Genomic DNA, 27283 nt, shown 5'->3' on the forward strand with positions numbered 1-27283 from the left:
GCCCAGCCCTGAGTTCAAGCTCCAGTACCAGAAAAAAAAAACGAAATAAAAGAGATACTTTCTCTTTTCTCCAGTTGTTAAACTAGTATCATTTGATTATTCTGACCAGGATTGCTTCCATGAAAACCAATAACCCTTGCCTTTGTTTCTCTTTTCAAATAACATCAAGATGCTCTAAGCACTTTGAAGACAGATTTCTGTTCTTCCCAGAGTTGCCATACTGAGAATAAAGCACCTTTTCTGATTTTACCAGCATTCATTTCTGACTCTTTTTCCAGGATGGGCATCTGAACCTATTCCACTGGGACACAAGTAACCACAGACCAAGTAATGACTTCTGCTTCCAATATGGTACCTTGGAAGCATTACTATGTCCTTACAAGGCAGAAAGCCAAAGGACAAGCAATCCATTCACAAAGGAGGAGCCTGTCCAGTCTAGTAAGCTCTAAAGTCTCTGCCTCTTAATACTATTATATTGGCCATTGTCTTAATCTTTTTTTCTATTTTCACTACTGAATACCATAGACTAAGTACATTAGAAAGGCAAGAAATTTAATTCTCACAATTCTGGAGACTGGGAAGAACATTATAGAAGGACATTAACTTTGAGTGAGAAATGTCTTGCCCTATCATAACATGGAAGAGGGCATCATAGGAAGAAATAAGGAGCTTGTAGGCTCAAGTCTCCTTTCTTGTTCTTATAAATCTTTATGTTTTCATCTGACCCTAAGTATCCTCCAAAAGCTTCTCCTCTAAACACCAATCACAAGTGAATTTGGGGATTAAATTTCCTCAAACATCTAATCTTCTGGGGGACACATAGCAGGTTAGGAGCATGGTTTAAAGATATTGAAGAGGTATCTGACAGAGAAAGAGGAAAAATGTGAAGGGGAATTGCTACTGTGGGAAATGTTTATACAATGTTGAAAATCAGGCCACTCTGTAAATACTAAGGTGTAGAATGATGTGGGGAGACAAGGAAGTGAAAAGAATATGAGTGTCCTTGCATTAAAATGGAACATAACCATTGAACATAAAGATAATCAACAGATGAGGAAATCTGAAAGGTTTCTAGGAGGTTAGAGAGTCTGAGTTTCAAATACCTCCATATCTGGCAACTGAACTTAAAGTCAGTGGAACCAAGTTTGGTCACTTTTGTAGCAAATTTTGCTATGCTCGGAATATTCTCATTTTCAAAATTAACCTGTAGTAGTAATAGTAGTAGTAATAGTGGTAATAAAAAGAGTGATTTTTTGTGCCAGTCCTGGGGCTTGAACTCAGGACCTGGGTGCTGTCCCTGAGCTCCTATTGCTCAGCTAGAATTGAGACATAGCTCCACTTCCTTTTTTTTTGGTGCTTAATTGGAGATAAGAGCCACATGGGATTTCCTAGCTGGTCTGGCTTTGAACCTTGATCCTCATAGACTCCTGGGTAACTAGGATTACAGGCATGAGCCAGTAGTACCTGGCTACAATGATGGTTTGCAAGAATGAATTAAAGATGTGAAAATACAGCTGGGTGACGGTGGCTCATGCCTGTAATCCTAGCTACTCAAGAGCCTAAAATCTGAGGATCGCATTTTATGAAGCCAGTCCAGGCAAGAAACTTCATGAGCTTCTTATCTCCAATAAACTACTCAAAGAAAACCCCAGAAGTGGCACTTTGGCTTAAGTGGTAGAGCCCTCACCTTGAGCAAAAGCAGCTCAGAGACAGTGCCCAGGCCCAGAGTTCAAGTCCCACAACCAGCAAAACAAACAAACAAAAAACAGGTGTGAAAATGCTTGACATGGGAGTAGGACTTGAAGAAATCTTAGTATAGTCTGTTTTATTGTACTTATAATTTGCCCCACTTTTCACCTGGACTATCTCCAAGTCATTTAAAGTCATTTAAAGTCTGTTTGAAGTTCAGTATTCCCTACGGCCTTTTGTGAGGTGTTGGGCTAATCTCTTCATGGCAGCCTGCATCTCCTGGTTCCTCAGAGTGTAGATCATGGGGTTGAGCATGGGAGTCATCACTGTGTAGCTGATGGATACAGCCTTGTCTAAGGGAAAGGGTGTGAAGGGTCTGGAGTAGATATAGATACAGGGAATGAAGATCATGGACACCACAATGATGTGCGTGGTACAGGTGGAAGCTGCCTTCCTCCTCGCCTGCCCTGAGTGGGACCTGAGCATTACCAGGATGACAGTATAAGAGATGAGGAGGAGGAAGAACCAGATGAGAACCAGCATCCCACTGTTGGAGATCATGAGCAACTCTAAGAGGGAGGTGTCCGTGCAGGCGAGCCTCAGCACTTGGGGAACATCACAGTAGAAGTTATCTAGGACATTGGGGCCACAATAGGGCAATGGGAGCATCAGTGCTAGCTGGACAATGGAATGGATAAAGCCCCCTATCCAGGCAGCCATGATCAGCCCCACGCACAGTCGCGTGTTCATGATGGTGATGTAGTGGAGGGGCCTAGAGATGGCTACGTAGCGGTCATAGGCCATCACTGAGAGAAAGAAGACAGTCCCTCCTCCCAAGAGGTGGAAGAAGAAGATCTGGAGCATGCATCCCTGGTAGGAGATCGTCTTGGTCTCATGAAGGAAGTCTACCAGCATCTTTGGGCAGGTGACTGTGGAATAAGAGAGGTCTATGACTGCCAGGTTTCGGAGCAGGAAGTACATAGGCATATGGAGGCGGGGATCCAGAGTCACTGTCACCATGATGAGGAGGTTTCCCACCACCGTGATGATGTAGACAAACAGGAACACTAAGAACAGAAATTTCTGGAGCCCTCGGGTCTGTGAGAACCCTAGAAGGACAAACTCTGACACCCATGTGGTGTTCTGTGGTTCCATGGGCTTTTCCCCATGCGCCTGCGGGGAGAGAAAGAGAGCAAACAAAAAGAAAGCCATACAACTGTAATCATTTTTCTTTGGAGAATTGGATTGAATTGACCGAAGTCATTCTAATTCAGCTTAGGAAAGCCTTTTGTGAGGCATAGAGCTCCACAGATTCATGCCCCTAACCACATCCAACACAAGCCATAATCCATGCATTTATAGGTTAGATTTTTCCTGACTTTGGACCATGCTATGCTATGCTCAGATTCACCTCTGATTCCTTTTCATAGCTGCTATGCCTATCATACTGCCATGTGAACCACGGACCCCCTTCCCCCAATCTACTTGAGTCCATTAATGCCAACATGTACCCAAGACCACAAACCTTATGAACCTATGTGAAGAAATGGTGAGATGATGCAAATTAGAGACTAACAACATAAATGAACAAATGCTTCATGGCAGGAGTTTGAAGGTCCATGTAGGCTTTGTTGCTGAAGGAAGAGAAGTATGTGTTAGAAGAAATTATTATGTACAAATTTGTATATAAAGATGTAGAGGGGGTTGGAGGTACAGCTCAGTTGATAGAGTGCTAGTCACTGAGCAAAAACATAAGGTACTAAGTTTGAGTTCCAGTCTTCGACCAAGAAAAAGAAAAGAAAGATGGGGTAAGGAAGCTGGGATGATTAGTGCTTCCCACATTTTCCACATAAATATTTCTCTAATGACATTTGTTGCCATTGGATATTTACTGGAGAACCCTAAGAAGCTCAAAACAAATTTTCTGCAAATTTCCTATAAAACACATATCGTTGGACAGTCTTTGGGAACATTTTAAGAATTGTGGCTTGTAAAACTCTCATTGGTAAGACCAATGTTACAGTAAAAAAGTACAAAGAGGAAAACAATCCTTCAGTTCACTAAGTGAAAATTGTAGAATAAACACTTGAAAAAAAAGAAACTTGTGTTTTTAGCATTAAAACCCATTTCCTTAGATTGCAATTTTTTTTTCAGGAAAATGTGTCCTGAGGCCCTTCCTTAGGGAGACAATAGAACATGAAAAGCTCTCTTGTCCTTGATTCTCATTGGATACATTGGAGGACCACAGCAAATGCACTGATGTTCTTCCAAGAAAAGTGAACACAAATTTTGTAAAAGTCAACCTCTCTAGAGAACTATAAACAGAATGTTGGTTTAAATGATCTATGAGGGATTACAAATACCACAAACATCGTCATGCTTATTTTCATATTTGTCCTCCAGTATTTATGTAGAGATGATGCTCCAGGAAGAGGCTCTTGGTTTATTCTGTGTTTTTTCCCAACTCTCCACATATGATGATTTGAAAAGCATCCCTATGACTCACTGGGAGCCCCTGGAAGTTCTTCCCTGGAAAGCAGGTGCTGAAACAGGGTTCGAATGGACCTATTCAGGCACATCAAGGAAGGGAGTGTGGAGACAGGCAGAAGTCGGCAGGTACTTCCTGAGGCAGTAATTGTGAAACAACAGAGGTCATGTACTCTGTCTCTGGTCTTGCGGCCCTGCTCTACCACATCACCAAGGCTAAACTGGATGGGCAACAGCTTCAATGGCATGGGTTCTCTTTGAAAAACCTCTGATTGGGCTGGGAAGGTGGCTCAGTGGTAGAGCGCTTGCCTTGCATGCTCAAGGCATTGGGTTCGATTCCTCAGCACCACATAAGCAAAAAGAAAAAAGCCGGAAGTGGCGCTGTGGCTCAAGTGATAGTGTGCTAGCCTTGAACTGAAGAGCTGAGGGACAGCGCCCAGGCCCAGAGTTCAGGCCCCACGACCGGACCTCCCCCCAAAAAAGAAAAACCTCTGATCTTACACACCAACCCTAACCCACCCACTTGATTGCTGACTGCTGAAATGGTAACAGCATGTTCATTCTTTTTTTTTTTCCGGTTGGTCTTGGGGCTTGAACTCAGGGCCTGGGCACTGTCCCTGATCTCTTTTGCTCCAGGCAAACACTACCACTTTGAGCCACGGTTCACCTTCTGGTTTTCTGATGGTTAATTGGAGATAAGAATCTCAGGGATTTTTCTACCTGGGTTGGCTCTGAACTGTGAACCTCAGATCTCAGCCTCCTGAGTAGCTAGGATTTCAGCCATGAGCCATTGGCACCTAGCTCATGATCTTACCTTATTGCCTTTGTCCTTATTAAGATTATGGCCCCTGTTAAGTTACAACATAGTACATATGGCTGCTTCCTAAAACACACCTTCCCCTTTGGCTCAAAATATTTTTTTAAAAATGTTTTTTTTTAGGGATCTTTATCATCCACATATGTAGAGCATATGTAGATGTATTTTTCAAGTGCTTCTTCACAAACTGGCTCCTACTATTCGTTGTAGGCTCCTTTGCCACTTATTGGTGGCAACAATAATCATCTATTGTTATTGGAGTCATTCTCATCATAGTAGTAAAGGTTTATGGAGTGTTTGTTATGTCCTGGGCACTACACTAAACATTTTATAAACACCATCCTATTTAATGCTTCTAAAGACATTCTACATACTATGAATGATCTCCACCTCACACCTAAGTAAACTGAAACAGAAAAAGATCACCTAGAATCAGTAGCCAAATGCAGATTCTGAACAAGGTCTGATGGACACAGAACCTTCTCTCCTAACTACATTCCTTTTATTCCTTGCTCTGCTCTACACTGATCCTGGCTCTCAGGTTTTAGTATCTTTCATCTGCTTGGTACTGCACCCGGATTCTTTTGGTCCTGTTCACCTATCTGAATTTTACCCCTCTTTGAAGGTTCAAGAGTAATCAGCCCTTCTGTAACATTTTCATGCACTGGAATTTCTTCACAGGGGTGGATAAATGTCTCACATGTGTTGTGATTTCAGTATAAGTCCAGTACGATGCATACTACGTAGTGTTCTGGTGCACATAGAGCCCTTCACATAAATGGTCCTCATGGGGCTGGGAAGGTGGCTCAGTGGTAGAGTGCTCACCTTGCATGCATGAGGCCCTGGGTTCGATTTCTCAGCACCACATAAGCAAAAAGAAAAAAGCCAGAAGTGGCTCTGTGGCTCAAGTGGTAGAGCGCTAGCCTTGAGCTGAAATGCTGAGGGACAGTGCCCAGGCCCAGAGTTCAGGCCCCACAACTGGGCCCAAAACAACAACAACAACAAAACTAAGGGTAGAGGAAAGAAGAATTTGGATACAAATAAGTGGGAATAGATGAAGTAAAGGAAGATTACAAAGAACAGAAATGGGGTGACAGAACATATGGAGGAGGATGACAATGGAAATCTTTGAGTGGAAGAAAGAATGGATCCAATTGCAGAAGCCAATAAATGGAGGAAGAGAGTTTCAGGGCAGTCCCTCCTCTCCAGATGGTCTCTTTCCTTTAGCCTGCTACAATCTCGTTTCCTGGTGACCATCTTCTTGTCATTCTTCATCTCCTTGTTTGCACTCTTACATTTCTTTCACACATTTGCCCATGAGAGTTTTTTGAATACTAATCTGCTCATGCCTCTTTCTTGTTTGTAGCACTGGGGTTTGAACTCCAGGCCTCTTGTGGCTTAATCCTGTATTGTACCACTTGAACCACATACCTAGCACTTTTGTTTTAATTATTTTTCAAATAAAGTCTTGCATTTTGCCCAGGGTGGGCCTTGGAATATGATTCTCCTATCTATATCTCCTGGGTAGTTGGCATTACATGTGTGTGTGTTACTATATACAGCTTGTTCTGTTGGGAGACAGTCTAACTTTTTACCTGGGCTGGCCTCAAATCACAATCTTCCCAATTTCTGCTTACTAAGTGGCTAAAATGTAAGCCACAATGCTCAGCCCTCTTTTTATGTATGTGTGCCGGTCCTGGGGCTTGAACTCAGGGCTGGGCACTGTTCCTGAGCTTTTTGTTGTTGTTGTTCAAGGATAACAACCTACCAGTTGAACACAGCTCTCCTTCTAGCTTTTTGGAAGTGAATTGGAGAGAGGCGTCTCACACACTTTCCTGTCGAGGCTGGCCTGGCCTGGAAGTGCAATCCTCAGATCTCACCTTTCTGAATAACTAGAATTGCAGGCATGAGTCACAAGTGCCCAGCTCTAGATCTCTTTTAATAATCTTTATTGGCTGTTTAGTGCCCACAGCTTAAACTTCAGCCCTTAGAATCCACCTAAAATGCTCTGTAGAGAGAATTAAGATTGAACATACCTAGATATGTATATGCAACTTCCTCTCATACAAGGTTGTAAAGTGTAGCCCCATATACCTTTTAATCAGTATTCTTAAATCCCAGGAGCCAATGGCTATCTAGGGAACTTGTAGTCCCTCCATATGCCATCTGATTGGGTGCGTCTGTATCTTTACTAACAATTTGGTTTCGTACATATCCTTCACTGGTTTTTTTTTTTTCTTTCAAAAGCACAGAAATGTGTGCTTACATTTGGCTCTTTCCCCATTTCTCCCCTCAAGGATTAATGCTTTATTTCTATAGGTTCCAATAACACTTCATTTAGCACTACTCAGTTTTCCTTTGTCTTTTAACTAGATTGCAAATTGAGTAACAACATAAGCGCAGCATCTGTGACAGAAACAATGATTTAGTAATCATTCAAACACTATTTGCAGGGTTAATGTATTAGCATTGCAACTTTGTTGTGTAGGATGATGTGGAGAATTTCATGGTAATTTTCCTCATTCTTCTCAACCTTTACCCTCAGTATCCTCTCTCTAGACCATAGGGTCCAGTCTATGCTTGCTTGTTTTCATGGGTGAACTGGGACACCTGTTTTCCACATCACGTCCCTCCTACAGGACTTCCCAAATGTTTCTTCAACTCCAGACTTATGCCCATCAGCTCCCTGAACTGTCACTCCAGCCTTCCCACAGCTGCTGCAAGATCCTTCATACAGCTGACTTCATGCAGGCTGCTGACCCCATCTCTCACCTTCCTTCAGGCCAGCCTCCAGCCTGGGTCTTCAGTCAGGTCTGCATCTTCTGGGAGAACCTTTGCTGCAGCTGCAGCTTCCTTGTCCCTGGCTGTCCCTCCTGTGTTTACCCAGTGGGGAGGGGGCCAGTGAGAGGAAGAGGGAGCATTCTTGAGGAACAGTTGTTGGACAGGAGTCAGGAAGCAGAGCTGGGCTGATTACCACTGGGGCCAATGCAGCAAGGGGAGTTGTTAAAAAGTTTCCATATGTCTCAAAACACATACTGCTTGAGAGGTCTTCCTTGGGGACCTAAAGTAGCAAGAACACTAAAAAATTTAGGCATTTTCAGGCCAAGAACCAAAATACAAGAGGACTTCCAATGAAATAGAATCTGAGAAGTTCCAAAGAAACTCTTGTTAGAATAGCAAGTGTGCTATTAGAATGACCCTCAAGAGAATCTCCTGAAGGGTTTGTAAAAGCAGATTGGTGCCTTGTCATTCAACAGGTAAAATCTGAACAAGAATCTGCATTTGTAACACATTCTCAGATTCTGAGAAAATGTATTTCACCGATTTGAGGACCAGACCTTGAGAGCCTCTGACTCGCTCTTCAGCACAATGGACAGTTATCTCCCATGGATCCATTAAACTGTTTAGCTTTTCTTCCCTTCTGTCTTCTAGTCTTTAAACCCAATCGAATTTTACCAAGACAGAGTCACAGTTGGAAAATAGCTTGTATACAACAGAAACTTTGTAACTCACAAATCTTGTCCTTCAGTTTGCTGACCAGACCACCAGAGTGTATTCACTACTCACACTGTCTATAAAGAGCCAGTAGTTTTGTTTTCTGTTTTGCTTTGTTCTGTTTTGTAGGTCATGAGGCTTGAACTCTGGGCCTGGGTACTGTCCCTGAGCTCTTCAGTTCAAGGCAAGTGCCTTACCACTTGAGCCACGGTGCACTTCCAGTTTTCTGGTAGTTAATTGGAGGAAAAAGTCTCATGAACTTTCCTGCCAGGGCTGGCTTCAAACCATGATTCTCAGATCTCAGCCTCCTGAGTAGCCAGGATTACAGACATGAGCCACCGGTGCCTGGCTAAGAGCCAGTATTCTTTCAACATAAATCATGGCTGTCTTCAAAGCAAGACAGTCATTCTCTGATTGTACCATCCTAAAAGGGCATAACAATCTTGTTTCATGCAATTTTGGATATTACATGATTATAAACTTTTCCTGTTCTGTGCCATGAATGTATCAGTGTTAATACTCTCATTATGATATCATCATTTTTTTGTGTGGCAGTCCTGGGCCTGAGGTCTGTTACTGAGATTTTTGTGCTTTAGGCTAGTGTGCAACCAGTTGAACCACAGATCCATTTGCAACTTTTTGCTGTTAATTGGAGATAAGAGTTCCATAGACCTTCCTGACTGAATGGAACTGTGATCCTCAGATCTCAGCCTCCTGAGTAGCTAGGATGATAGGTGTGAGCCACTAGTGTCCAGCTATGTAATCATTTTAAAAGATATTTCTATCTTAGTCCACTTGATTGGCTACAATGGCACATCATAGACTTAGTGGCTTTGATCATAAGCAAGAGACATGTATTATAGTTCTGGAGGTTGGTCAGTGTGATATCAAGGTGCTTGCAGGTTAGATGGCTCATTAAGGCCAGTTTCCTTCTATAGATGTTTTCTTTTCTATATGTTCTCAACTTGTCAGAAGGAAGAGAAACCTCTCTGCAGGGTCTGTTTAATAAGGGCATAAATCTTCTTCAGATTATTGGACTTAATCACTCTCAAAAGTCATCAAATTAGTTTTCTTTTTTCTTTCCTTCTTCCTTCCTTCCTTTTTTCTCTTTCTTCATTCCTTCCTTCCTTTTTCTGTCTCTCTCTCTCTCTCTTTCTTTCTTCATTTCTTCCTTTCTTCCTTTTTTCTTCCTTCCTTCTTTCCTTCCTTCCTTTCTTTCTTCCTTCCTTTCTTCTTTCTTTTCTTTCTTTCTCTCTTCTTTCTTGCCAGTCCTGTGACTTGAACTCAGAGCCTGGTTGCTGGCCCTGAGCTCTTTTGCTCAGGCTAGCACTCTACTATTGAACCACAGCTCCATCTTCAGCTTTTTTTGGTAATTAATTGGAGATAAGAGTCTCATGTACTTTCTTTCCCTGGCTGGTTTCAAACTGTGATCCTCAGATCTCAGCCTGCTGAGTAGTTAGGATTACAGTTGTGAGCCATCAGCGCCTGACTTCAAATTAGTTTTATAACATGAATTTTGGGGAAAACAAACATTTCCTGTAGCTGTCACCAAGGGGAGAAACTGAGCAAATGGTGCATGAAAACTTTCTTTACAACTTCAGGTCAGTGTATATACTTTGAATTAAATTACTTCAAATTGAAAAGTTCAACTAAAATAAAACATTTTTTTGGGGGGGAGGTCCGGTTGTGGGGCCTGAACTCTGGTCCTGGGCGCTGTCCCTCAGCTCTTCAGCTCAAGGCTAGCGCTCTACCACTTGAGCCACAGCGCCACTTCTGGCTTTTTTTCTTTTTGCTTATGTGGTGCTGAGGAATCCAACCCAGGGCCTCATGCATGCAATGCAAGCGCTCTACCACTGAGCCAGCTCCCCAGCCCAAAATAAAACATTTTTAAAGTTGATTTTTTTCCCTTGAATTTTGTCTGTTTTCTTGGAATTCCTTTTTTTTCATTTTGGGGATTGTTTCAGTGTCTGTCTCTTAAGTTGGAATTTCCCTTCACCTGCCCAGTGGTCTGTAGCTAAGCATTACTATTGAGAATTAAACCAAGATGATGTTAGGAAAATGAACCCTAAGATATGTATTCTAATGTTTTTTTCTTTTAAGCGATTGTTTCTAACACATTTATAAGATGATTTCGTTGTTACTTTGTATGTCCCTCCCCCACAGTATAACCCCTGCTTTCACTGTATTTGATGTCCTTATAATTTGTGGAGGGGAAGGGGAAAAACAAATTGTTTAAATAGGGATACAGGTGGACCCATTGCAACAATGAGATGTACAAGTCTTTATGTTGAATACGAACTTTACAAGTTTCATGAGGGGGGTGGGGTGGGTTGGGGGGATGGGGGGGAGGATGGGAAGGGATGGGAAGGGGAAACAAAGGAGGAGGCTACAATGCTTGATAAGAAATGTACTCATTATCTTGCCCATGTAATTGTAATTCTTCTGTACAGTACTTTTCACAAAAATAAATAAATAAAAGAAAGAAACGAAAAAACAAAACAAATGAAAAAAGAAACAATAAGAACAACAACAACAACCACAAAAAGAAAATGAAACCACTCAAAAGCTTGTTGGACCCACCGTACATTAGCAGGGCCTGGGAACTCATAGCCTCTCCAGGATCATCAGCTCAGTTGTTTTGTAAGAAGTTCCTCAAATGCTAACTTGGAGCAATGACCAGGGCCTGTCTATTAAGGGTCTTAATATCTCTAAAAATCTTTCTGACTTCTCTGTCAGCACTTAGCTGGCGGAAGTCTTCCCTGAGGTAAGGAAGAGGGCTAGGGGCAAGATTTCCCTTTCACTTGGACCAGTACTCTGCAGCTTCCCTAGGCTCCACTGGGCTGTCCTTGTCAGCTTGCTTAGATGTTTGGTTTTATGGCCTCCATCCATGACAGAGTTTTCTCATTGTTGTGACTTTTTATTCAAGTCCACTATGTCTCTTCATGCTACCAGAGGCTTATTCTCACGTGGAAGACATTGTTTGCCATTCACAATCCTCTATTTTTTGGTTGAAAAGTCTAGACATTCACTTTTCCATTTCCCCAGACTGGGTTGACCGTATGACCCAGTGCTAGCCAGTCAGGTCATATGAAAAGTCTCCTAAGATGCTTCTAAGGAATTTCTGCATTTCTCCGCCACAAAGGAAAACACTTCCCCTCTTCTCACTATATTATATTACCAGAGTATAATGTTATGAAACTTAGAGCTTTGACAGCCAAATTTCTCATGAGGGAAAAGTTTAAGGCATTGTATAGCAGCCAGTATAGAACCATAAAACTTTGTGTTACTGAATCCACTAACTTGGTCTTCAACTTGAATAATATAGTTGGCTAAGATAATTCCCCCAAGCTGGCACCAGTGGCTCAGCTATAATCTTAGCTACTCAAGAAGCTAAGATCTGAGTATCATGGTTCTAAGCCAGCTAGTAGAAAAAGTCCGTGAAACTCTTACCAAAAAGGTAGAAATGGAGATGTGGATCAAGTAGTAGAGCACTAGCTTTGAGCAAAAAGGTGAAGGGATAGTGCCCAGCCCTGAGTTCAAGCTCCAGTACCAGAAAAAAAAAAACGAAATAAAAGAGATACTTTCTCTTTTCCCCAGTTGTTAAACTAGTATCATTTGATTATTCTGACCAGGATTGCTTCCATGAAAACCAATAACCCTTGCCTTTGTTTCTCTTTTCAAATAACATCAAGATGCTCTAAGCACTTTGAAGACAGATTTCTGTTCTTCCCAGAGTTGCCATACTGAGAATAAAGCACCTTTTCTGATTTCACCAGCATTCATTTCTGACTCTTTTTCCAGGATGGGCATCTGAACCTATTCCACTGGGACACAAGTAACCACAGACCAAGTAATGACTTCTGCTTCCAATATGGTACCTTGGAAGCATTACTATGTCCTTACAAGGCAGAAAGCCAAAGGACAAGCAATCCATTCACAAAGGAGGAGCCTGTCCAGTCTAGTAAGCTCTAAAGTCTCTGCCTCTTAATACTATTATATTGGCCATTGTCTTAATCTTTTTTTCTATTTTCACTACTGAATACCATAGACTAAGTACATTAGAAAGGCAAGAAATTTAATTCTCACAATTCTGGAGACTGGGAAGAACATTATAGAAGGACATTAACTTTGAGTGAGAAATGTCTTGCCCTATCATAACATGGAAGAGGGCATCATAGGAAGAAATAAGGAGCTTGTAGGCTCAAGTCTCCTTTCTTGTTCTTATAAATCTTTATGTTTTCATCTGACCCTAAGTATCCTCCAAAAGCTTCTCCTCTAAACACCAATCACAGGTGAATTTGGGGATTAAATTTCCTCAAACATCTAATCTTCTGGGGGACACATAGCAGGTTAGGAGCATGGTTTAAAGATATTGAAGGGGTATCTGACAGAGAAAGAGGAAAAATGTGAAGGGGAATTGCTACTGTGGGAAATGTTTATACAATGTTGAAAATCAGACCACTCTGTAAATACTAAGGTGTAGAATGATGTGGGGAGACAAGGAAGTGAAAAGAATATGAGTGTCCTTGCATTAAAATGGAACATAACCATTGAACATAAAGATAATCAACAGATGAGGAAATCTGAAAGGTTTCTAGGAGGTTAGAGAGTCTGAGTTTCAAATACCTCCATATCTGGCAACTGAACTTAAAGTCAGTGGAACCAAGTTTGGTCACTCTTTTGTAGCAAATTTTGCTATGCTCGGAATATTCTCATTTTCAAAATTAACACGTAGTAGTAATAGTGGTAATAAAAAGAGTGATTTTTTGTGCCAGTCCTGGGGCTTGAACTCAGGACCTGGGTGCTGTCCCTGAGCTCCTATTGCTCAGCTAGAATTGAGACATAGCTCCACTTCCTTTTTTTTTGGTGCTTAATTGGAGATAAGAGTCACATGGGATTTCCTGGCTGGTCTGGCTTTGAACCTTGATCCTAATAGACTCCTGGGTTACTAGGATTACAGGCATGAGCCAGTAGTACCTGGCTACAATGATGGTTTGCAAGAATGAATTAAAGATGTGAAAATACAGCTGGGTGACGGTGGCTCATGCCTGTAATCCTAGCTAATCAAGAGGCTGAAATCTGAGGATCGCATTTTATGAAGCCAGTCCAGGCAAGAAACTTCATGAGCTTCTTATCTCCAATAAACTACTCAAAGAAAACCCCAGAAGTGGCACTTTGGCTTAAGTGGTAGAGCCCTCACCTTGAGCAAAAGCAGCTCAGAGACAGTGCCCAGGCCCAGAGTTCAAGTCCCACAACCAGCAAAACAAACAAACAAAAAACAGGTGTGAAAATGCTTGACATGGGAGTAGGACTTGAAGAAATCTTAGTGTAGTCTGATTTATTTTACTTATAATTTGCCCCACTTTTCACCTGGACTATCTCCAAGTCATTTAAAGTCAATCTGTTTGAAGTTCAGTATTCCCTACGGCCTTTTGTGAGGTGTTGGGCTAATCTCTTCATGGCAGTCTGCATCTCCTGGTTCCTCAGAGTGTAGATCATGGGGTTGAGCATGGGAGTCATCACTGTGTAGCTGATGGATACAGCCTTGTCTAAGGGAAAGGGTGTGAAGGGTCTGGAGTAGATATAGATACAGGGAATGAAGATCATGGACACCACAATGATGTGCGTGGTACAGGTGGAAGCTGCCTTCCTCCTCGCCTGCCCTGAGTGGGACCTGAGCATTACCAGGATGACAGTATAAGAGATGAGGAGGAGGAAGAACCAGATGAGAACCAGCATCCCACTGTTGGAGATCATGAGCAACTCTAAGAGGGAGGTGTCCGTGCAGGCGAGCCTCAGCACTTGGGGAACATCACAGTAGAAGTTATCTAGGACATTGGGGCCACAATAGGGCAATGGGAGCATCAGTGCTAGCTGGACAATGGAATGGATAAAGCCCCCTATCCAGGCAGCCATGACCAGCCTCACGCACAGTCGCGTGTTCATGATGGTGATGTAGTGGAGGGGCCTAGAGATGGCTACGTAGCGGTCATAGGCCATCACTGAGAGAAAGAAGACAGTCCCTCCTCCCAAGAGGTGGAAGAAGAAGATCTGGACCATGCATCCCTGGTAGGAGATAGTCTTGGTCTCATGAAGGAAGTCTACCAGCATCTTTGGGCAGGTGACTGTGGAATAAGAGAGGTCTATGACTGCCAGGTTTCGGAGCAGGAAGTACATAGGCATATGGAGGCGGGGATCCAGAGTCACTGTCACCATGATGAGGAGGTTTCCCACCACCGTGATGATGTAGACAAACAGGAACACTAAGAACAGAAATTTCTGGAGCCCTCGGGTCTGTGAGAACCCTAGAAGGACAAACTCTGACACCCATGTGGTGTTCTGTGGTTCCATGGGCTTTTCCCCATGCGCCTGCGGGGAGAGAAAGAGAGCAAACAAAAAGAAAGCCATACAACTGTAATCATTTTTCTTTGGAGAATTGGATTGAATTGACCGAAGTCATTCTAATTCAGCTTAGGAAAGCCTTTTGTGAGGCATAGAGCTCCACAGATTCATGCCCCTAACCACATCCAACACAAGCCATAATCCATGCATTTATAGGTTAGATTTTTCCTGACTTTGGACCATGCTATGCTATGCTCAGATTCACCTCTGATTCCTTTTCATAGCTGCTATGCCTATCATACTGCCATGTGAACCACGGACCCCCTTCCCCCAATCTACTTGAGTCCATTAATGCCAACATGTACCCAAGACCACAAACCTTATGAACCTATGTGAAGAAATGGTGAGATGATGCAAATTAGAGACTAACAACATAAATGAACAAATGCTTCATGGCAGGAGTTTGAAGGTCCATGTAGGCTTTGTTGCTGAAGGAAGAGAAGTATGTGTTAGAAGAAATTATTATGTACAAATTTGTATATAAAGATGTAGAGGGGGTTGGAGGTACAGCTCAGTTGATAGAGTGCTAGTCACTGAGCAAAAACATAAGGTACTAAGTTTGAGTTCCAGTCTTCGACCAAGAAAAAGAAAAGAAAGATGGGGTAAGGAAGCTGGGATGATTAGTGCTTCCCACATTTTCCACATAAATATTTCTCTAATGACATTTGTTGCCATTGGATATTTACTGGAGAACCCTAAGAAGCTCAAAACAAATTTTCTGCAAATTTCCTATAAAACACATATCGTTGGACAGTCTTTGGGAACATTTTAAGAATTGTGGCTTGTAAAACTCTCATTGGTAAGACCAATGTTACAGTAAAAAGTACAAAGAGGAAAACAATCCTTCAGTTCACTAAGTGAAAATTCTAGAATAAACACTTGAAAAAAAAGAAACTTGTGTTTTTAGCATTAAAACCCATTTCCTTAGATTGCAATTTTTTTCAGGAAAATGTGTCCTGAGGCCCTTCCCTAGGGAGACAGTAGAACATGAAAAGCTCTCTTGTCCTTGATTCTCATTGGACACATTGGAGGACCACAGCAAATGCACTGATGTTCTTCCAAGAAAAGTGAACACAAATTTTGTAAAACCTACCTCTCTAGAGAACTATAAACAGAATGGTGGCTTAAATGATCTATGAGGGATTACAAATACCACAAACATCATCATGCTTATTTTCATATTTGTCCTCCAGTATTTATGTAGAGATGATGCTCCAAGAAGAGGCTCTTGGTTTATTCTGTGTTTTTTCCCAACTCTCCACATATGATGATTTGAAAAGCATCCCTATGACTCACTGGGAGCCCCTGGAAGTTCTTCCCTGGAAAGGAGGTGCTGAAACAGGGTTCGAATGGACCTATTCAGGCACATCAAGGAAGGGAGTGTGGAGACAGGCAAAAGTCGGCAGGTACTTCCTGAGGCAGTAATTGTGAAACAACAGAGGTCATGTACTCTGTCTCTGGTCTTGCGGCCCTGCTCTACCACATCACCAAGGCTAAACTGGATGGGCAACAGCTTCAATGGCATGGGTTCTCTTTGAAAAACCTCTGATTGGGCTGGGAAGGTGGCTCAGTGGTAGAGCGCTTGCCTTGCATGCTCAAGGCCCTGGGTTCGATTCCTCAGCACCACATAAGCAAAAAGAAAAAAGCCGAAAGTGGCGCTGTGGCTCAAGTGATAGTGTGCTAGCCTTGAACTGAAGAGCTGAGGGACAGCGCCCAGGCCCAGAGTTCAGGCCCCACGACCGGACCTCCCCCCAAAAAAGAAAAACCTCTGATCTTACACACCAACCCTAACCCACCCACTTGATTGCTGACTGCTGAAATGGTAACAGCATGTTCATTCTTTTTTTTTTTCCGGTTGGTCTTGGGGCTTGAACTCAGGGCCTGGGCACTGTCCCTGATCTCTTTTGCTCCAGGCAAACATACCACTTTGAGCCACGGTTCACCTTCTGGTTTTCTGATGGTTAATTGGAGATAAGAATCTCAGGGAGTTTTCTACCTGGGTTGGCTTTGAATTGTGATCCTCAGATCTCAGCCTCCTGAGTAGCTAGGATTTCAGGCATGAGCCATTGGCACCTAGCTCATGATCTTACCTTATTGCCTTTGTCTTTATTAAGATTATGGCCCCTGTTAAGTTACAACATAGTACATATGGCTGCTTCCTAAAACACACCTTCCCCTTTGGTTCAAAATTTTTTTTAAAAATGTTTTTTTTTAGGGATCTTTATCATCCACATATGTAGAGCATATGTAGATGTATTTTTCAAATGCTTCCTCACAAACTCCCTCCTACTATTCCTTGTAGGCTCCTTTGCCACTTATTGGTGGCAACAATAATCATCTATTGTTATTGGAGTCATTCTCATCATAGTAGTAAAGGTTTATGGAGTGTTTGTTATGTCCTGGGCACTACACTAAACATTTTATAAACACCATCCTATTTAATGCTTCTAAAGACATTCTACATACTATGAATGATCTCCACCTCACACCTAAGTAAACTGAAACAGAAAAAGATCACCTAGAATCAGTAGCCAAATGCAGATTCTGAACAAGGTCTGATGGACACAGAACCTTCTCTCCTAACTACATTCCTTTTATTCCTTGCTCTGCTCTACACTGATCCTGGCTCTCAGGTTTTAGTATCTTTCATCTGCTTGGTACTGCCCCGGGATTCTTTTGGTCCTATTCACCTATCTGAATTCTACCCCTCTTTGAAGGTTCAAGAGTAATCAGCCCTTCTGTAACATTTTCATGTACAGGAATTTCTTCACAGGGGTGGATAAATGTCTCACATGTGTTGTGATTTCAGTATAAGTCCAGTACGATGCATACTACGTAGTGTTCTGGTGCACATAGAGCCCTTCACATAAATGGTCCTCATGGGGCTGGGAAGGTGGCTCAGTGGTAGAGTGCTCACCTTGCATGCATGAGGCCCTGGGTTTGATTCCTCAGCACCACATAAGCAAAAAGAAAAAAGCCAGAAGTGGCTCTGTGGCTCAAGTGGTAGAGCGCTAGCCTTGAGCTGAAATGCTGAGGGACAGTGCCCAGGCCCAGAGTTCAGGCCCCACAACTGGACCCAAAACAACAACAACAACAAAACTAAGGGTAGAGGAAAGAAGAATTTGGATACAAATAAGTGGGAATACATGAAGTAAAGGAAGATTACAAAGAACAGAAATGAGGTGACAGAACATATGGAGGAGGATGACAATGGAAATCTTGGAGTGGAAGAAAGAATGGATCCAATTGCAGAAGCCAATAAATGGAGGAAGAGAGTTTCAGGGCAGTCCCTCCTCTCCAGGTGATCTCTTTCCTTTAGCCTGCTACAATCTCGTTTACTGGTGACCATCTTCTTGTCATTCTTCTTCTCCTTGTTTGCACTCTTACATTTCTTTCACACATTTGCCCATGAGAGTTTTTTGAATACTAATCTGCTCATGCCTCTTTCTTGTTTGTAGCACTGGGGTTTGAACTCCAGGCCTCTTGTGGCTTAATCCTGTATTGTACCACTTGAACCACATACCTAGCACTTTTGTTTTAATTATTTTTCAAATAAAGTCTTGCATTTTGCCCAGGGTGGGCCTTGGAATATGATTCTCCTATCTATATCTCCTGGGTAGTTGGCATTACATGTGTGTGTGTTACTATATACAGCTTGTTCTGTTGGGAGACAGTCAACGTTTTACCTGGGCTGGCCTCAAATCACAATCTTCCCAATTTCTGCTTACTAAGTGGCTAGAATATAAGCCACAATGCTCAGCCCTCTTTTTACGGATATGTGCCGGTCCTGGGGCTTGAACTCAGGGCTGGGCACTGTCCCTGAGCTTTTTGTTGTTGTTGTTCAAGGATAACAACCTACCAGTTGAACACAGCTCTCCTTCTAGCTTTTTGGTAGTGAATTGGAGAGAGGCGTCTCACACACTTTCCTGTCGAGGCTGGCCTGGCCTGGAACTGCAATCCTCAGATCTCAGCTTTCTGAATAACTAGAATTGCAGGCATGAGTCACCAGTGCCCAGCTCTAGATCTCTTTTAATAATCTTTATTGGCTGTTTAGTGGCCACAGCTTAAACTTCAACCCTTAGAATCCACCTAAAATGCTCTGTAGAGAGAATTAAGATTGAACATACCTAGATATGTATATGCAACTTCCTCTCATACAAGGTTGCAAAGTGTAGCCCCATATACCTTTTAATCAGTATTCTTAAATCCCAGGAGCCAATGGCTATCTAGGGAACTTGTAGTCCCTCCATATGCCATCTGATTGGGTGCGTCTGTATCTTTACTAACAATTTGGTTTCGTACATATCCTTCACTGGTTTTTTTTTTTTCTTTCAAAAGCACAGAAATATGTGCTTACATTTGGCTCTTTCCCCATTTCTCCTCTGAAGGATTAATGCTTTATTTCTATAGGTTCCAATAACACTTCATTTAGCACTACTCAGTTTTCCTTTGTCTTTTAACTAGATTGCAAATTGAGTAACAACATAAGCGCAGCATCTGTGACAGAAACAATGATTTAGTAATCATTCAAACATTATTTGCAGGGTTAATGTATTAGCATTGCAACTTTGTTGTGTAGGATGATGTGGAGAATTTCATGGTAATTTTCCTCATTCTTCTCAACCTTTACCCTCAGTATCCTCTCTCTAGACCATAGGGTCCAATCTATGCTTCCTTGTTTTCATGGGTGAACTGGGACACCTGTTTTCCACATCACATCCCTCCTACAGGACTTCCCAAATGTTTCTTCAACTCCAGACTTATGCCCATCAGCTCCCTGAACTGTCACTCCAGCCTTCCCACAGCTGCTGCAAGATCCTTCATACAGCTGACTTCATGCAGGCTGCTGACCCCATCTCTCACCTTCCTTCAGGCCAGCCTCCAGCCTGGGTCTTCAGTCAGGTCTACATCTTCTGGGAGAACCTTGGCTGCAGTTGCAGCTTCCTTGTCCCTGACTGTCCCTCCTGTGTTTACCCAGTGGGGAGGGGGCCAGTGAGAGGAAGAGGGAGCATTCTTGAGGAACAGTTGTTGGACAGGAGTCAGGAAGCAGAGCTGGGCTGATTACCACTGGGGCCAATGCAGCAAAGGGAGTTGTTAAAAAGTTTCCATATGTCTCAAAACACATACTGCTTGAGAGGTCTTCCTTGGGGACCTAAAGTAGCAAGAACACTAAAAAATTTAGGCATTTTCAGGCCAAGAACCAAAATACAAGAGGACTTCCAATGAAATAGAATCTGAGAAGTTCCAAAGAAACTCTTGTTAGAATAGCAAGTGTGCTATTAGAATGACCCTCAAGAGAATCTCCTGAAGGGTTTGTAAAAGGCAGATTGGTGCCTTGTCATTCAACAGGTAAAATCTGAACAAGAATCTGCATTGTAACACATTCTCAGATTCTGAGAAAATGTATTTCACCGATTTAAGGACCAGACCTTGAGAGCCTCTGACTCGCTCTTCAGCACAATGGACAGTTATCTCCCATGGATCCATTAAACTGTTTAGATTTTCTTCCCTTCTGTCTTCTAGTCTTTAAACCCAATCGAATTTTACCAAGACAGAGTCACAGTTGGAAAATAGCTTGTATACAACAGAAACTTTGTAACTCACAAATCTTGTCCTTCAGTTTGCTGACCAGACCACCAGAGTGTATTCACTACTCACACTGTGTATAAAGAGCCAGTAGTTTTGTTTTCTGTTTTGCTTTGTTCTGTTTTGTAGGTCATGAGGCTTGAACTCTGGGCCTGGGTACTGTCCCTGAGCTCTTCAGTTCAAGGCAAGTGCCTTACCACTTGAGCCACGGTGCACTTCCAGTTTTCTGGTAGTTAATTGGAGGAAAAAGTCTCATGAACTTTCCTGCCAGGGCTGGCTTCAAACCATGATTCTCAGATCTCAGCCTCCTGAGTAGCCAGGATTACAGACATGAGCCACCGATGCCTGGCTAAGAGCCAGTATTCTTTCAACATAAATCATGGCTGTCTTCAAAGCAAGACAGTCATTCTCTGATTGTACCATCCTAAAAGGGCATAACAATCTTGTTTCATGCAATTTTGGATATTACATGATTATAAACTTTTCCTGTTCTGTGCCATGAATGTATCAGTGTTAATACTCTCATTATGATATCATCATTTTTTTGTGTGGCAGTCCTGGGCCTGAGGTCTGTTACTGAGATTTTTGTGCTTTAGGCTAGTGTGCAACCAGTTGAACCACAGATCCATTTGCAGCTTTTTGCTGTTAATTGGAGATAAGAGTTCCATAGACCTTCCTGACTGAATGGAACTGTGATCCTCAGATCTCAGCCTCCTGAGTAGCTAGGATGATAGGTGTGAGCCACTGGTGTCCAGCTATGTAATCATTTTAAAAGATATTTCTATCTTAGTCCACTTGATTGGCTACAATGGCACATCATAGACTTAGTGGCTTTGATCATAAGCAACAGACATGTATTATAGTTCTGGAGGTTGGTCAGTGTGATATCAAGGTGCTTGCAGGTTAGATGGCTCATTAAGGCCAGTTTCCTTCTATAGATGTTTTCTTTTCTATATGTTCTCAACTTGTCAGAAGGAAGAGAAACCTCTCTGCAGGGTCTGTTTAATAAGGGCATAAATCTTCAGATTATTGGACTTAATGACTCTCAAAAGTCATCAAATTAGTTTTCTTTTTTCTTTCCTTCTTCCTTCCTTCCTTTTTTCTCTTTCTTCATTCCTTCCTTCCTTTTTCTGTCTCTCTCTCTCTCTTTCTTTCTTCATTTCTTCCTTTCTTCCTTTTTTTCTTCCTTCCTTCTTTCCTTCCTTCCTTTCTTTCTTCCTTCCTTTCTTCTTTCTTTTCTTTCTTTCTCTCTTCTTTCTTGCCAGTCCTGTGACTTGAACTCAGGGCCTGGTTGCTGCCCCTGAGCTCTTTTGCTCAGGCTAGCACTCTACTATTGAACCACAGCTCCATCTTCAGCTTTTTTTGGTAATTAATTGGAGATAAGAGTCTCATGTACTTTCTTTCCCTGGCTGGTTTCAAACTGTGATCCTCAGATCTCAGCCTGCTGAGTAGTTAGGATTACAGGTGTGAGCCATCAGCGCCTAACTTCAAATTAGTTTTATAACATGAATTTTGGGGAAAACAAACATTTCCTGTAGCTGTCACCAAGGGGAGAAACTGAGCAAATGGTGCATGAAAACTTTCTTTACAACTTCAGGTCAGTGTATATACTTTGAATTAAATTACTTCAAATTGAAAAGTTCAACTAAAATAAAACATTTTTTTGGGGGGGAGGTCCGGTTGTGGGGCCTGAACTCTGGTCCTGGGCGCTGTCCCTCAGCTCTTCAGCTCAAGGCTAGCGCTCTACCACTTGAGCCACAGCGCCACTTCTGGCTTTTTTTCTTTTTGCTTATGTGGTGCTGAGGAATCCAACCCAGGGCCTCATGCATGCAATGCAAGCGCTCTACCACTGAGCCAGCTCCCCAGCCCAAAATAAAACATTTTTAAAGTTGATTTTTTTCCCTTGAATTTTGTCTGTTTTCTTGGAATTCCTTTTTTTTCATTTTGGGGATTGTTTCAGTGTCTGTCTCTTAAGTTGGAATTTCCCTTCACCTGCCCAGTGGTCTGTAGCTAAGCATTACTATTGAGAATTAAACCAAGATGATGTTAGGAAAATGAACCCTAAGATATGTATTCTAATGTTTTTTTCTTTTAAGCGATTGTTTCTAACACATTTATAAGATGATTTCGTTGTTACTTTGTATGTCCCTCCCCCACAGTATAACCCCTGCTTTCACTGTATTTGATGTCGGTATAATTTGTGGAGGGGAAGGGGAAAAACAAATTGTTTAAATAGGGATACAGGTGGACCCATTGCAACAATGAGATGTACAAGTCTTTATGTTGAATACGAACTTTACAAGTTTCATGAGGGGGGTGGGGTGGGTTGGGGGGATGGGGGGGAGGATGGGAAGGGATAGGAAGGGGAAACAAAGGAGGAGGCTACAATGCTTGATAAGAAATGTACTCATTATCTTGCCCATGTAATTGTAATTCTTCTGTGCAGTACTTTTCACAAAAATAAATAAATAAAAGAAAGAAACGAAAAAACAAAACAAAATGAAAAAAGAAACAATAAGAACAACAACAACAACCACAAAAAGAAAATGAAACCACTCAAAAGCTTGTTGGACCCACCGTACATTAGCAGGGCCTGGGAACTCATAGCCTCTCCAGGATCATCAGTTCAGTTGTTTTGTAAGAAGTTCCTCAAATACTAACTTGGAGCAATGACCAGGGCCTGTCTATTAAGGGTCTTAATATCTCTAAAAATCTTTCTGACTTCTCTGTCAGCACTTAGCTGGCGGAAGTCTTCACTGAGGTAAGGAAGAGGGCTAGGGGCAAGATTTCCCTTTCACTTGGACCAGTACTCTGCAGCTTCCCTAGGCTCCACTGGGCTGTCCTTGTCAGCTTGCTTAGATGTTTGGTTTTATGGCCTCCATCCATGACAGAGTTTTCTCATTGTTGTGACTTTTTATTCAAGTCCACTATGTCTCTTCATGCTACCAGAGGCTTATTCTCACATGGAAGACATTGTTTGCCATTCACAATCTTCTATTTTTTGTTTGAAAAGTCTAGACATTCACTTTACCATTTCCCCAGACTGGGTTGACCGTATGACCCAGTGCTAGCCAGTCAGGTCATATGAAAAGTCTCCTAAGATGCTTCTAAGGAATTTCTGCATTTCTCCTCCACAAAGGAAAACACTTCCCCTCTTCTCACTATATTATATTACCAGAGTATAATGTTATGAAACTTAGAGCTTTGACTGCCAAATTTCTCATGAGGGAAAAGTTTAAGGCATTGTATAGCAGCCAGTATAGAACCATAAAACTTTGAGTTACTGAATCAACTAACTTGGTCTTCAACTTGAATAATATAGTTGGCTAAGATAATTCCCCCAAGCTGGCACCAGTGGCTCATGCCTATAATCTTAGCTACTCAAGAAGCTAAGATCTGAGTATCATGGTTCTAAGCCAGCTAGTAGAAAAAGTCCGTGAAACTCTTACCAAAAAGATAGAAATGGAGATGTGGCTCAAGTAGTAGAGCACTAGCTTTGAGCAAAAAGTGAAGGGATAGTGCCCAGCCCTGAGTTCAAGCTCCAGTACCAGAAAAAAAAAAACGAAATAAAAGAGATATTTTCTTTTTTCTCCAGTTGTTAAACTAGTATCATTTGATTATTCTGACCAGGATTGCTTCCATGAAAACCAATAACCCTTGCCTTTGTTTCTCTTTCCAAATAACATCAAGATGCTCTAAGCACTTTGAAGACAGATCTCTGTTCTTCCCAGAGTTGCCATACTGAGAATAAAGCACCTTTTCTGATTTCACCAGCATTCATTTCTGACTCTCTTTCCAGGATGGGCATCTGAACCTATTCCACTGGGACACTAGTAACAGCAGACCAAGTAATGACTTCTGCTTCCAATATGGTACCTTGGAAGCATTACTATGTCCTTACAAGGCAGAAAACCAAAGGACAAGCAATCAATTCACAAAGTAGGAGCCTTTGCAATCTAGGAAGCTTTTAAAGGCTCTGCCTCTTAATACTATTATATTGGCCATTGTCTTAATCTTTTTTTCTATTTTCACTACTGAATAACATAGACTAAGTACATTAGAAAGGCAAGAAATTTAATTCTCACAATTCTGGAGACTGGGAAAAACATTATAGAAAGACATTAACTTTGAGTGAGAAATGTCTTGCCCTATCATAACATGGAAGAGGGCATCATAGGAAGAAATAAGGAGCTTGTAGGCTCAAGTTTCCTTTCTTGTTCTTATAAATCTTTGTTTTCATCTGACCCTAAGTATTCTCCAAAAGCTTCTCCTCTAAACACCAATCACAGGTGAATTTGGGGATTAAATTTCCTCAAACATCTAATCTTCTGGGGGACACATAGCAGGTTAGGAGCATGGTTTAAAGATATTGAAGTGGTATCTGACAGAGAAAGAAAAAAAAATGAAGGGGAATCGCTTCTGTGGGAAATGTTTATATGTTGAAAATCAGACCACTCTGTAAATACTAGGGTGTAGAGTGATGTGGGGAGACAAGGAACTGAAAAGAATATGAGTGTCCGGGCGTTAAAATGAAACATAACCATTGAACATAAAGATAATCAACAGATGAGGAAATCTGAAAGGTTTCTAGGAGGTTAGAGAGTCTGAGTTTCAATTACCTCCATATCTGGCAACTGAACTTAAAGTCAGTGGAACCAAGTTTGGTCACTCTTTTGTAGCAAATTTTGCTATGCTCGGAATATTCTCATTTTCAAAATTAACACGTAGTAGTAGTAGTAAAAATAGTGATTTTTTTTTTGTGGTAGTCCTGGGGCTTGAACTCAGGACCTGGGTGCTGTCCCTGAGCTCCTATTGCTCAGCTAGCACTCTACTGATTGAGTCACAGCTCCACTTCCTTCTTTTTTGGTGCTTAATTGGAGATAAGAGTCACATGGGATTTCCTGGCTGGTCTGGATTTGAACCTTGATCCTCATAGCCTCCTGAGTAACTAGGATTACAGGCATGATCCAGTAGTACCTGGCAACAGTGGTAGTTTACAAGAATGAATTAAAGATGTGAAAATACAGCTGGGTGACAGTTGCTCCTGCCTGTAATCCTAGCTACTCAAAAAGCTGAGATCTGAGGATCACATTTTTTGAAGCCAGTCCAGGCAGGAAACTTCATGAGCCTCTTATCTCCAATAAACTATTTAAAAAAAACCCAGAAGTGGCACTTTGGCTTAAGTGGTAGAGCCCTCACCTTGAGCAAAAGCAACTCAGGGACAGCGCTTAGACTCAGAGTTCAACTCCCACAACCAACAAAACAAACAAAATAAAAAACAGATGTGAAAATGTTTGCCATGGGAGTAGGACTTGAAGAAATCTTAGTGTAGTCTCATTTATTGTACTTATAATTTGCCCCACTTTTCACCTGGACTATCTCCAAGTTCTCACAGGAAAGAGATAGTCATTTAAAGTCAATCTGTTTGAAGTTCTTTATTCCCTACAGCCTTTTGTGAGGTGTTGAGCTAATCTCTTCATGGCAGCCTGCATCTCCTGGTTCCTCAGAGTGTAGATCATGGGGTTGAGCATGGGAGTCATCACTGTGTAGCTGATGGATACAGCCTTGTCTAAGGGAAAGGGTGTGAAGGGTCTGGAGTAGATATAGATACAGGGAATGAAGATCATGGACACCACAATGATGTGCGTGGTACAGGTGGAAGCTGCCTTCCTCCTCGCCTGCCCTGAGTGGGACCTGAGCATTACCAGGATGACAGTATAAGAGATGAGGAGGAGGAAGAACCAGATGAGAACCAGCATCCCACTGTTGGAGATCATGAGCAACTCTAAGAGGGAGGTGTCCGTGCAGGCGAGTCTCAGCACTTGGGGAACATCACAGTAGAAGTTATCTAGGACATTGGGGCCACAATAGGGCAATGGGAGGATGAGTGCTAGCTGGACAATGGAGTGGACAAAGCCCCCTATCCAGGCATCCATGACCAGCCCCACGCACAGTCGCGTGTTCATGATGGTGATGTAGTGGAGGGGCCTAGAGATGGCTACGTAGCGGTCATAGGCCATCACTGAGAGAAAGAAGACAGTCCCCCCTCCCACGAAGTGGAAGAAGAAGATCTGGAGCATGCAGCCCTGGTAGGAGATCGTCTTGGTCTCATGAAGGAAGTCTACCAGCATCTTTGGGCAGGTGACACTGGAACAAGAGAGGTCTATGACTGCCAGGTTTCGGAGCAGGAAGTACATAGGCATATGGAGGCGGGGATCCAGAGTCACTGTCACCATGATGAGGAGGTTTCCCACCACCGTGATGATGTAGACAAGCAGGAACACTAAGAACAGAAATTTCTGGAGCCCTCGGGTCTGTGAGAACCCTAGAAGGACAAACTCTGACACCCATGTGGTGTTCTGTGGTTCCATGGGCTTTTCCCCATGCGCCTGCGGGGAGAGAACGAGAGCAAACAAAAAGAAAGCCATACAACTGTAATCATTTTTCTTTGGAGAATTGGATTGAATTGACCGAAGTCATTCTAATTCAGCTTAGGAAAGCCTTTTGTGAGGCATAGAGCTCCACAGATTCATGCCCCTAACCACATCCAACACAAGCCATAATCCATGCATTTATAGGTTAGATTTTTCCTGACTTTGGACCATGCTATGCTATGCTCAGATACACCTCTGATTCCTTTTCATAGCTGCTATGCCTATCATACTGCCATGTGAACCACGGACCCCCTTCCCCCAATCTACTTGAGTCCATTAATGCCAACATGTACCCAAGACCACGAACCTTATGAACCTATGTGAAGAAATGGTGAGATGATGCAAATTAGAGACTAACAACATAAATGAACAA

The 27283-nt window shown here is 42.3% G+C and overlaps 3 protein-coding genes across 3 annotated transcripts; all 3 read right to left on the bottom strand.

Moving 5' to 3' along the window:
- Window positions 1–1905: 1905 nt before the first annotated feature.
- LOC122120298 (olfactory receptor 4D1) lies at window positions 1906–2858 on the bottom strand. The gene has a single exon (XM_042694509.1). The coding sequence runs from the start codon at window positions 2842–2844 to the stop codon at window positions 1906–1908; it is 939 nt and encodes a 312-aa protein (XP_042550443.1). The 5' UTR covers window positions 2845–2858.
- Window positions 2859–13900: 11042 nt separating this feature from the next.
- Window positions 13901–14839, bottom strand: LOC122120304 (olfactory receptor 4D1-like). The gene has a single exon (XM_042694521.1). It carries the CDS (start codon window positions 14837–14839, stop codon window positions 13901–13903), a length of 939 nt encoding a protein of 312 aa, XP_042550455.1.
- An 11072-nt stretch (window positions 14840–25911) lies between these two features.
- LOC122119473 (olfactory receptor 4D1-like) lies at window positions 25912–26847 on the bottom strand. The gene has a single exon (XM_042693539.1). It carries the CDS (start codon window positions 26845–26847, stop codon window positions 25912–25914), a length of 936 nt encoding a protein of 311 aa, XP_042549473.1.
- Between the last annotated feature and the right edge of the window lie 436 nt (window positions 26848–27283).

Source organism: Dipodomys spectabilis, unplaced genomic scaffold, assembly GCF_019054845.1.
Source record: "Dipodomys spectabilis isolate Male_0828 unplaced genomic scaffold, ASM1905484v1 ptg000004l, whole genome shotgun sequence".
Classification (NCBI taxonomy): domain Eukaryota; kingdom Metazoa; phylum Chordata; class Mammalia; order Rodentia; family Heteromyidae; genus Dipodomys; species Dipodomys spectabilis.